Source organism: Gopherus flavomarginatus, chromosome 5 (genome assembly GCF_025201925.1).
Source record: "Gopherus flavomarginatus isolate rGopFla2 chromosome 5, rGopFla2.mat.asm, whole genome shotgun sequence".
Taxonomy (NCBI): domain Eukaryota; kingdom Metazoa; phylum Chordata; order Testudines; family Testudinidae; genus Gopherus; species Gopherus flavomarginatus.
The window spans coordinates 102,629,263-102,641,949 of record NC_066621.1 but is presented as its reverse complement, the minus strand read 5'-3'; the positions used below and the strand labels follow the sequence as shown (position 1 = coordinate 102,641,949).

The 12,687-nt window shown below is 39.5% G+C and overlaps 1 protein-coding gene across 2 annotated transcripts in view; it reads right to left on the bottom strand.

The window, feature by feature from the left end:
- FMN1 (formin 1) overlaps positions 1-12,687 on the bottom strand; it is a 362,805-nt gene that overhangs the window by 262,698 nt on the left and 87,420 nt on the right. For both annotated transcript variants that reach the window (XM_050954781.1, XM_050954785.1), the window contains exon 2: positions 11,559-11,743. In XM_050954781.1, coding sequence (XP_050810738.1) covers positions 11,559-11,743 — 185 coding nt within the window. The remainder of the gene's footprint in view (positions 1-11,558; positions 11,744-12,687) is intronic.

Below are 12,687 nucleotides of genomic sequence, written 5' to 3'. Positions count from 1 at the left end.
CCTCAACACTCCACCCCTGAGCAAACCTTTCACCCTTAGCTTCACAAAGATTATGCAATGTACAGCACGTGGCTATGACCATGGGCATATTGTCCGTACTGAGGTCTAACCTGCCAAAAAGGCATCACTAGCGTGCCTTTAATCTGCCAAAGGCACATTCCACTGTCATCCGGCACCTACGCAGCCTGTTGTTGAAGAACTCCTTACTGCTGTCCAGGTTTGCCATGTAAGATTTCATGAGCCATGACTCTAAGGGGTACACCAGGTCTCCCAAGATCACTAAGGGCATTTCAACATCTCCCACTGTAATCATCTTGTTTGGAAAGAAAGTTGCCAGCTTTCTGTACAGGCTGGAGTTCCTAAAGATGCATACGTCATGCACCTTCCCGGACCACCCTGCATTGATGTCAGTGAAACATCCATGGTGATCCACAAGTGCTTGCAACACCATGGAGAAGTAACCCTTCATATTTATGTACTCCATCACAAGGTGGTCTGGTGCCAAAATTTGAATGTGTGTGTCATCTATCATCCCTCCACAGTTAGGGAAACCCATTTCTGCAAAGTTGTCCGCTATTTCACACACGTTTCCCAGAGTCACGGTCCTTCATAGCAGGATGTGATTAATTGCCCTGCATGCTTGCATTAACACAGCCCCAACAGCCAACTTTCTAACTCCAAATTGATTTGTGATTGACCAGTAGCGATCTGGAGTTGCCAGCTTCCACACAGCAATCGCCACGCGCTTCTCTACCAATAGGGCAGCTCTCATTCTGGTGTCCTTACACTTTAGTGCTGAGGCGAGCTCCCCACACAGTTCCAGGAAGGTGGCTTTCCACATCAAAAAGTTCTGCAGCCACTGCTCATCATCCCAGACCTGCATGACAATATGATCCCACCATTCAGTGCTTGTTTCTCGAGCCCAAAAGCGACAGTCCACTGTCTGCAGCTGTTCCGTGAATGCCATAAGCAATCTAAAGTTGCTCCTATCCATATCACACAGCATGTTAGGCAACTGAGAGTCTTCTCCAGTTAGGAATTTTGTGATTAACTGCACAACCATCTGCGATGCTTAATGACAGTTATCAGAGTATATAGGAGAGCAGTGCGGGATCCATTCCTTCTCACAAAGGTGCATTGGTGCACAGAAAACAAGGGCCATTGAAAAATGGAGTGAAAGAAAGCTGGAAGCCCATGGAATGCTGGGACAGAAAACAATACATCATGGGACATTGAGCCCAGTCCCAAGATACGCTGCAATTTGCTCCACCACCCCCCAAAAGACCTAGCGGCAGAAAGTGTCGAGCTGGACTGTAGGATAGGGACCCACAGTGCATTGCTCACACCGTTGATGATAGTGCCCCAACTGTGGATGTGCTCTGCTGACAGAGGGAGCGAGTGTGAACAAGCAATACCGATTTTTGTTGTAGCACTTTTTGAGTGTCGACATAACTTTTGTCAACAAAATTCTGTAGTGTAGACAAGGCCTTTTAAAATAATTGATATGATGGATCCCTTTGCACGAGTCTGGCGCATAACTCTTTCAAGCTGCCCTATTCAAACCAAGCTCACTCATCCATATTGTACCAGATTTTTATCCTTGTATTAATATTAAATAGCACTTCCATGTCTGCTGCAAATACTATGTAATCTAGGAATACTGACTGATCTGCAATAATGTGATGAATACTTTTTGTGGCCTGATTATTGAGATAGTCACTGTTTGTCTATACTGGGCTACTGGGTTTTCCGGTACGAATGTATTGGTTTAGTTTAATAGGAGGCTGATGGAAAAACAAGCAGGAAGGCAACACAACAGATCTTGAAAAGCAGCCTCCCAAGAAACACTTGGGGGTAAGTACAAAATAATGGCTGAGATATTAACAATGAAGATGTTGCTTCCACGCTCCAGCCCAAAGTTACACTGCTGTTTTGCCAAGACTGGCAGCTTGGGGATCAAAGGGAAACTAAATGGCTAAAGAGACTCTCTGGAGAGAGGGAGGGCGGAGTTGAGTGAGCAAACAGTTCCTGCAGGAACAGACATGGACACAGAGACAGGTCCTGTGAGAGTATCTGAAGGAGCTGGGGCTCACCCAAGCTTCCAGGGGATGGTAAGTTTTATGGAAGACAGGCTGAACTGTAGGCACTATTTATAGTTTTAAGATCTTCTTCTCTGAAATGCTTTGCAAAGCAACATATTGTTTATTTAAGAAGGCTACTTGGTCACTCGGTGCCATTGGAAATAGCTCCTGAGGAGCAGAACTGCCGATACTGACCATAACTTGGGCCTGCTAAAGTAATCACAATTAGTACACTAGGGGACTGCAACCCAAGGCCCAGCCTGAACGAGGAAGAATCATATTATTCCACCCCAAGAAAGGTGAAGGTAGAAAGGCTTGTCACTTGCAAGGGTACAATTAAGGACAGCAGGTGCAGATCAAGGTGCAATTAGCACAGTAGCAGTGACAGTACTCATTTGCAGTGAAGATAAATAGGTTTTATGACCTATTGTTTATATGTATTCCAAATAAATTGTAGACTTATACAATAAAGCTGTCAGAATTGGAGCAATGAAAAAAGGGGGGTGTAGTAGTGTATTATAGAAGTAGAAATACTTTGTGATGAGCCAGATCCAATCCCTACAGAATCAGCAACTCTACAAGAGGAAGGGACCTAGCAAACAACACTGCTTTACAATTTGCCTTTTTCAGTTCCTGAAGTACATTATCAGGAAAACAATCTCCCCATCCCTAAGCCATCCAGACCTCAGCCTGAGGGAAGGAGCCCAACTTTGTATGCACTACTGGGAAAAATATCCCAAGACCCATGTATTCTACAACCAATTCCAGGTTACTGCACAACCTACAGGCTACTCAGTTTACCCATCCCTGGCCTCACACAAAACTTCCACAATCCATTCAGGTGTCAAAATCAGACAATCACCTCAAACAAGGAGACAATCATTGGTAAAAAAAAAAAGCACTCTTATCTATTGAATAAGGTGTTTCTGAGTAAAACATAACTAGTGTATATATTAAAAACACAGAAAGATGCCATCATGCATGAGAAATGAATGGGATTGAGTTGACATACACGAGTTTTAACACTGAGGGAATTAATCTCCTGCGAAACATCCTTTAGCAGAACTCGCTACTGACCCTGGACTCAAAAGGTTGCACATTTCTCAGTACCCCTCTATACATAGCTACAGTTTCTCTAAGAAGAACAGGCTGCAATTTACAAGCCCCACGTTGGCCTTCCCTGACCTATCTTCAGCTCTCTCATGCTTAAAAAAAAAAAAAAAAAAAAAAAAAAAAAAGGAGCTCTTGAAATCAGTGGTAGCAACTTTCAGAACCAGGAGGAGTCTACATACTAATTATACCACAGAACAAACATTCATAACAACTGAAAGTACTTTTAATAATCCACACCCTTTGTGACCTACATTTAAATCACTGATGGAAGTTACACACCCATAACCCTCTCAGGGACTGAATTCTTGAAGTACATAATGCCTTCCCTGAGGAGAGTCTTAAAACTTCCTCTTGAAGAAAATACACAATAAAAGACAGAAAGAAAATAACCCTTCCCCTCAGGGATTTAAACCAGGGTCCTAGACTTTCTGTCAGAAATAGTTCAGGTGACATTCCCAGATGCTCTCCATTACCAGAACCACAGATTAACAGGGTGGACATGAATACATAGGCTAGTCTAAAACCATATGGTAACACTATAAAGGAAGTTAAGGAAGAATTTCAGTGTGGCTCCAATGCATGGCGGTTTGGAAGAAGAAGTGTTTAATCATTTTCAAGAGATGATTCAAACAATCAGAGGCCCATTACTTGTTCTACAGAGGGCAAGCCATTGTCAGAGAAGAATGACTTCCACAGCAATTCATTGGAATGCCAATTTGATTTGTTTACCACCAAAATAAAAAAAGGATAATGTTGATTGTGTGTTCCCTTGTGCTTAGGCAAGGGCTCAGCAGTCAGATGCAACAAAGAGTTGAATTTCTGCATTCTAGCTTGCTGACAAAACACCAAGGATTGTGGGGACGACTGTAGCCTAAGATATCAATTATTCAGGAAGACAGAATGCACATGTTTGGTAGACTCAAATAATCCAACACTCAAAACAAAAGTGTTTAAATGGATATAGCAAACTGCATACACAGACCAATTCATTTTCTGCCTTAAATCACCAACTGGAAAAAAAATTATTTGGGTACTCATATGTGAATAGTGATACCATGCCATAACCATATAATTATGATGAGGGATTTCAGTGCTCATAGTCCCAGAATAGATTAAACTGATTTTTAAAGACTTTTGTTCCCTTTCTCACTGCTCCTTAGATATCACTGCAGGGCAGAACTAAGGTGTCTTTTCTAAGTATTTCCATACCTTACCATGCTTAGATTTGTTTTAATTTTAATCTTAACTCTAATTTTTCTGGTTTTATAAATGTTTGTTTTTGAGAAATTTACAATTACCTTATAATGGATTTTACACTAGATTACTTTCAAATTCTAAACACATCAGGCCTCTTACACAACTTTCAGAAGAAACTAATGTGGTGTGTATACAGTCTCCACCACAGTGGTACATAAATTTATGAAGGAATTTGGGATCCTTAAAACAAATACTGCCCTTAAAGCAGATTGACAAGAATGTTATGGCTAGTGGTTCTGATGAAATCTGTATCCCCATGCTACTACATAGATGAATACAATAATTCTTACTTCTGTTTACCAGTTAGGTCATTAAATTGAAAACTACACAGGTCATTAAACATTTACAGATCACTGATTTCAGCATTATATCTCGAAATAGAAGTTAAGTATTTAGCTCAAATTCCAACTGTGAGATTTAACAAAAGGTATGAAGGAGTCACACAGAGAGTGCTAGATAAACCACATAATGGGATCTGGACAGAGTGCACCATTCCTATGCAGATGATTAGGAACTACAAAAGTAACCCCACCCTGAAAGAACTACCAGCCAAACTGCTCGCACTTGTGTGTCATATCCTTAAAGAGCAGGAATTAAAGTCAAATATGTTATGCAACACAGGGACCAATTTCAGTTTAATTGGGTGTTCTTTAGTTGGGAGGACCAAAATAGCTTCTTGCTGAGTCATTTACTCAGCCATTAACCTGGAACAGAGTTAAGTCATTATGTCCATCCACATACTTTAACAGATATAAATGATTGTTTGCTGGGTCAAGAGTCATGGTTTAAAAAAAAGAGATAGAGAGAGAGAGACTGAGCTCACAACCCTGGATCCACACAGTATATGATTCCAGGTATATCCCAGACGATGAGAGACATTTCAAGGTTGCAGTAGTGAGGGGACATAGGAACAAAGGAGTATGGGAAATAGATTGATGACACTGAAGATCCACTTGTTAACAGAAGTACTGGTGAAAGCTATAAAAGTTAATATTTATTTTTGCTACTTTTCTAGAGCAGTAGCAGACAATTAGAATAGCACTGGAATAATGTAATTTATGTCCTTGTTTGGACTGCAGTTGGACTTAGTGCTTTTAAGGTTTTATCCTCTGTTCAATTGCAGCCTGCAGCCCCTCAATTTTTGGAAGTTTGTAAATGTCAAGATAATCTCAGTTTTCATGTTTGATAAAAAAAAGTCGACATTGTAAATAAATGGTTAGAGTTGAAAAGCTTAAACATTTTTCCTATAATAAACTAAAAGTTATTCTCTTTCCATTCCCTTATGCAGCCACTCAGAGCTAGCCAATCAACAGCTGTAGGTCTTAACTATATAGGGTCCCAGGGATTAATTTACAACTCTGTAGGTGTTGATGTTGTTAGGACCACCAGATGGCTGCCTGTACCTGTTGAAGTCCTGGGGGTGGGCAGGCACAAGTCCACCCACATCTGAAGGTCCCTCCCCCAGCCTAAAGGGGAGGAGCTACTGAACCCAAGGATCAAGCAAGTTTTGAGGGACAACTAATGATGAACAGGGACTGGAGTGCAGGTCACAGGGTCAGAAGCAGGAAGTCTGAGGGGGACACCAAGCAGAGAACCCCAGATAGTGCCCACTGCTCCTCAAAGGTGTCTAGGGAGCCAGGGAATGCACGATGGCTGCCTGTAGCTGAGTCAACACTGTACCTTTACTGAGAGATCGATCTGGCCACAAGGGGAACTCAACAGCATGAGAGGTTACTGAGTTAAGTCTAGATTACTCCTGTGTACTAATCCTGGCACTGACACTGATTATCTGTGGCTTAGTCAAGTCATTTCATCCTCCTACTTTAATTTCTCCCTTTGTAAAATTAGGTAATACAACCATGTCACACAATGGTGTTGACAAGGTTAATTAATGTTTGGGACGTGCTAAGTATTATTATGAAAGGGACACAACCTTCGGCAGGCGGCCCATCAAGGTAATCCACTGGCAGGCAGATATTTTGTTTACGCTGACCATCCGTGGGCATGGCCCCCCTGCAGCTCCCATTGGCCGGGAATGGCGAACCATGGCCACTGGGGACCGTGCCTGCAGATAGACAATATAAACAAAATATGCTGCAGCCTGCCAGTGGATTACCCTGGTGAGCCACATGTCAAAGGTTGCCAATCCCTGGATTAGAGTAATGGTATGAGGCAGAAGGGACCAGTGGATTGGACACCAGATTGGGACCAAGCAGATTTGGATTCTAGTTGCTCCTCTACTATGTTGCATGACATTCATTTCCTCTCTATGTGCCTTTCTTCCCTCTCCCCCCTTTTGTTGGTCTTGTCTTTTTAGACTGTAAACTCTCCAGGGCAGGGAATTTTTCTTATTCTATCTAGCACTTTATAGCCCTAACCTTAGTTGGAACCTCTAAATGCTCCCACAATACAAATAAATCATAATATAAGAAAAAGGGAGTAAATGAGTTCAATGGGTAAAAGAGTAAAAGAACAGTAAGAAGGGACTCAAGAAGGATGTGATAACATAGGAGAGAGTAAGGTGGAGATTAATATAAGAGAGTGAGAAAAAACGATGCTGCTCTTCAGAAAAAAACAACCTTGACCAGATAAATTTCAAAAAATAGTGAAGAGGTAAATGGAATGGGTCAGACATGAAAGGAAAAAAAGAAAGAAATGGAAAGGGGGAGGAGAAGAGATATTTTTCTAGGTTAGTAAAGTAATAAAATTTGTCCTTTGTTCTATTTTACTTCCTATTGCAGATAGTCTCAGGCTATTTTAAACGGTAAATTATATGAATATTGCTGGTTACTCTGGACTGTATAATTGGATGTAAGGGGGAAAAATAACCCCAAATTTCATAGAATACACAGCAGCAGACAGAAGGAAATGGAAATCTTAGACTTGTGGCTTAATTCAGTAACTGTCTTCCCAGCACAAGCACAAACACAAGCACCTTTTCTGCAGTTCAGGAGGCTGGAAGATCACCTTTAGCACCACTTGATATAAGACGAGGCAGTTGTTTGCAGCAGGCAAAAATGACAACACTTACACTTCTCCAGTTCCTGTATTTTATTAATAGAGTGGACAGAAGCCAGAAACTTTTGGGTTTTGAGAGTTTGGGGGTGCAATATATTTTTGCAGGCCTACCCCAAAATACTTAGACCTGCCCTTAGTGTGGATTGAGAGAATAGCTCTTTTAGCCCCTAGTTTTTTTAAAAAAAGATCATAATAGATATACAGGAGTTTTCCATAGACAAGAGAGTTGGGTCAGACATAATTTATTACTTTGAGGATGACATAATTTATCAATTAAATGTGCATAGGGGTTTAGCTAGAGTCTCACCATATGAAAAACTGTTAGTTGCTCAAAGAGAATGATTTTTAAGGCAGGATTTATTGGCCTCTCTTGTAGTAAAAATGTATAGACATGCCAGCATAAAATGAGCAAAAGGCAAAGAACAGATGACTGGTATCATCTCTCATGGCTTATGTCAGTAGAATCCATAAGTATTAAAGTCACAAAGCTCTAGCACTTGGTGCCAACACCAGAGAACCAAGATGCATTTGCGATACAAGTCTTCATGTTTTCCCTTTTTTAAGTCTATCTCACTCTTTCTAAACTACCTTGTTTTTTGCCCTCATTGCAGTCTTATCTTTTTCATTAGAACTGTCCTTCACTTGTAACTGCTCCCCCTCTGTAATATCAACTGACAGTTTAAAAAAAAACACCTTAAAAATAAGCAAACATAGTTCTGTGCATGTCACTGTATTCAAGAAGTGCTTACTTGTGAACACACTAGCTATTAACATTTATCTTTCACTTAAAAGAGGAAAAACAAACACATATAACAGGGGCAGTAAAGTTCCTGAATGTTTTTTTCTTCAGATGTCAATACATAGCTAACCAGCAGTCTGATTAACACTTATATTTGTATAAGGGATGCATTAAAAAAGGCAATTCATTACTGGAATAATATATAATGCATAAGGTGCTTACCACGCCAAGAATAATTAGTTTTATACAAAGGATTTTAGGGCTGTGAGTGACCTCAGCTCCCACTGATTAGTGAGCCATACTTATGAGTCATTGTACAAATGTTAATGTTTCAGAAAGTGAAGTAGCCGCCAGGAGGACAACCACTTTAGGTTTGATTCTGACCAACAGGGAACAATTGGTAGCAAACCTGGTGAAAGGTGGAAGACAATTTGGGTACAAGTGATCATGATATGATGACTTTATGATTCTGAGGAAAGGAAGGGGCGAAAGCAGCAGAATAAGGGCAATGGACTTCAAAAAAGAAGATTAACTCAGAACTGGTAGGTAGGATCCCATGGGAAGAAAATCTAATTTCCTTCTTTGACAGGGTTACTGGAGTACTGGATGGGGAAGCAGTAGACGCGATATATCTTGATTTTAATAAGGATTTTGTTACAGTCCCACATGACATTCTCATAAGCAAAGAAATGTGGTCTAGATGAAATTACTATAAGATGGGTATCCAAACTGGTTGAAAGACCATATCTAAAGGATAGATATCAGTGGGTTGCTGTTCAATTGGGAGGGCATATCCAATGCAGCCTCACAGGGGTTAGTCAATATTCTGTTCAATATTTTCATTAATGACATGGACAACATATTTGAAGACTGCTATCATGTCCCCCCATAAACTTCTTTTCTCAAGACTAAACCATGAATAAACCAGAGAAAGGTTGCAAGCACTTTGAAGGACAGGATTAGAATTCAAAATGACCTTGACAAATTGGAAAATTGTTCTGAATTCAACAAGATGAAATTCAATAAAAATAAATGCAAAGTACTTCATTTAGGAAGGAAAAATAAAATGCATAACTGCAAAATGGACACTAGCTGGGTAGGTGGTAGTACTGCTGAATAGGATTTGGGGGTTATAGTGGATCACAAATTGAATACGTCAACAACGTGATGCAGCTTTAAAAAAAAAAAAAGGAAATATTATTCTGAGTGTTGACAGGAGTGCTGTATGTATAACACGGGAGGTAATTGTCCTGCTCTACTCAGTACTGTTGAGGCCTCAGCTGGAGTACTTTGTCCAGTTCTGGGAGCCACACTTTAGGAAAGATGTGGACATATTGGAGGGAGTCCAAAGGAGAGCAACAGAAGTGAGAAAGAGTTAGAAAGCCAGACTTATGAGGAAATTTTTTAATACAAAGAATGTTTAGTCTTGAGAAAAGAAGTTTGAGGGGGGACATGATAGCACTCCTCAAATATGTTAAATATATTGAGGACTGTGATTAATTCTTCTCCACGTACACTGAAGGAAGGGCAAGAAGTAATGGGCTTTATCTACAGCATGGGAGATTTAGGTTAATTATTAGGAAACCTTTTTAATTATAAGGATAGTTAAGAACTCCAGGCTTTCAAAAGAGGTTGTGGAATACCCAACTCTAGAGGTTTTTATAAACAGGTTGGACAAACACCTGCCTGGGATGTTTTAGGTTTACTTGGTCCTGACTCCGCACAGGGGACTGGACATGATGGCTGCTCGAGGTCCCTTTCAGCCCTACATTTCCATGATTCTATACTTTATAGACTTAAAAAAAAAATACCAAACACTATGGAATTGAGTCCCTACAAAGAGAAGCATAATGGAAATAACATCAATGCCCTCTTAAAGGCATAAATAATGCATTGAGAAGTATTTCTCACCAGTAAGGTACAAGTTGGCACCTTGATCTAAGTGTCTCTTTACTCTGAGATATGACACTGAATAAATGACAGCGTGAGGTTCCATGTTTAATCATTTTCAGTATTTTCTACATCAGACACAATTACTCAAGTCACAAGTTTGTGTAACTGAAAACCCTGCAAACTCAAACTGTGATCTGAAGGTACAGATGAGATCTTCTGATTCATCAAAACAAATAAAGATTTTGCATTTGAATTAAGATTAATCCATTTTGCTTTTGATACTCAAGACAGAACAGAATCCATCTCACTTTCCCATAGCTACTTTGCCTGCTCAGGATTAGAAGAATTTTAAAAACCCATATTTATTTAGTAACTTAAGCATGTAAGACTTGCAGTGCACACAGGGACTGGATCTGCAGTGCAAAAAAGGTGCTGTTTTGACATGTTCACTATGGTGACCATAACCACACTTTAGGGGATAACCATTTAGATTGAGAGTCTTTTGGAAGTAGTTGCATGATCACTTCTTTTTTCCTTGACAGCAACAGAGCGAAATTAAACCTTTATAGAGTGGTTAACTAGCTCTCTAAAGAGAGAAATTTATTTGTTTGTTTTTTAACAAAAAAGACTATGCAAGATTAAGAAAAGATGGAAACAAACTATTAATGTCAGATCTCCCATATTAATTCAAATAATTGTGGTCAATTAATTTTAATTTGAAACATCCCCTACTGTATATAAAGGCTTTATATGCACGTGCAATTTTTGAAACATGGATTGACTTATTCCTGTTGCGGCATCCATTTGCAGCAGTAGAAGCAGACAAGGACCAAAACTAATCCATTCCATACCAATTGTTTTTCATTACAACAAATTCTCTAAAGAATATTCCAAAAATGCTAGTGAGGTGTAATTTACATATGCACTATCACGATAGCACATCAACAGTCAAAATAGTTATTTTAACAAATAAGGTAAGGGTGACATGGACAAGAAGCTACATTTAAAAATAGCTCAAAGATAAAATACCAGATGAGCTCAAGTTCAGTGATATAGTAGTCTGAATTATTCTAAGTCAATTCTATTATCTCTGCCAATAGATGTCGCTGTTACACATCGTTTTGTTTCAAGCATTACCACGTACTGAATCAGTAATGAACAGCTGCTAGAAAAGGTTTAACAAAAAATTACCATAATTTTGTTATATATTTCAACCTAGCAAATGTGCATGCTCTCTCCCTGTCTTCCCCTCATCCCTTGGACATAACTACAATTTTTGCACTTCCTGAAAACTCAATGGATTTGCAGCTAACTGGAAATCTATACTCCAGCCTAAAATAAGAAGCTTGTTTTAGATAATTTGGAACCTATTTGTAAGAGAAAACTAATGTGCTCAATAAATCTCTGTTGGTCAAAACCCAGTGTGCACCTACCCTGTCTTTCAGAGAACTACTTACATTCAGGTCCAGCCTCAGGTGTAATATATTTCTGTCGACACTTTCTCCCTCATTATAATCTGCAAATGGCACAGATTGTCCCAACCTGCAACCCAAAACCCAGACATCTTCATCTCTGTTTGTGACATCTATATTAGTTGATTGTTCAGTGAAGTCATCCTTCAAAGCAGTCTCTGCTGGAATACCTACAAGATTTTAACAAAAAGAAAAGAATTGTCCAAATCAACAAGAACTCTACACTCTTCCTAAATCAGCATAATGCAGACACGTATACATTTCCATTTATTTTTTGAAAAAAAAATAGCATTAGTTATGATACATATTTTATTTTCTCACAAATGCTGTATCTGTAATGTAGTTACCGACATTCCTTGGGACTGAGCCAGACAAAAACTGACTTCCTAATAATGGTCCCCCACTGTGGAAGATGCTTGAGTTCACAGCTCACCTGCCAAGATTTTTTCCCCTCTCCTACCTCCTGCAGACTCACTATGCATCCTGATCAGAGGGGACCATGGCACTTAGTAGTGAGATAAAGAAATTCCATTGAGTACACTTAGGGACCCTCCCAAACCCCTATGGCACTTAGGCAAAGATGACTTTGTCTAATGTTGTATCAACACACATTAGTCCTTAAACCCAAAATGGCTTAAAAAGTATAAATAGATGGTTCTTAATCCACAGTGATACTTCCATAGTAAAGGTAGTATTCTTCTTCTGTTAGCTTACTGCGATTTTCTATGTACAATGGTTCCTATTCCCATCCTTCAAACGGCAAAAGCAATAAATCTAATAAAGTGAGTGAATCCTTCAAAGCGTGAACATTTTGAATGATGTATAGAGACACACAGTCTGCCTTTCCTTGTAACTTTACCATAGGTGTGCATGCACACGCCTACACGGTACAACAATCTCCATAAATATTCGGATGGAAATATGCATGCTAAACAAACTTTGTTAACCATTTGCTGCTATACATCATCATTTTGCAGATGGCTTGTGACTGTACATGTAATTGTACACTTTGAATTTAATTTTTTACATCTTTTTAACATGAAACACTGAGGCCGACATTTTCAAACTTGGCATCTAAATAAATATTTTGGTTGTCAGAGCTACTAAGTTTTCA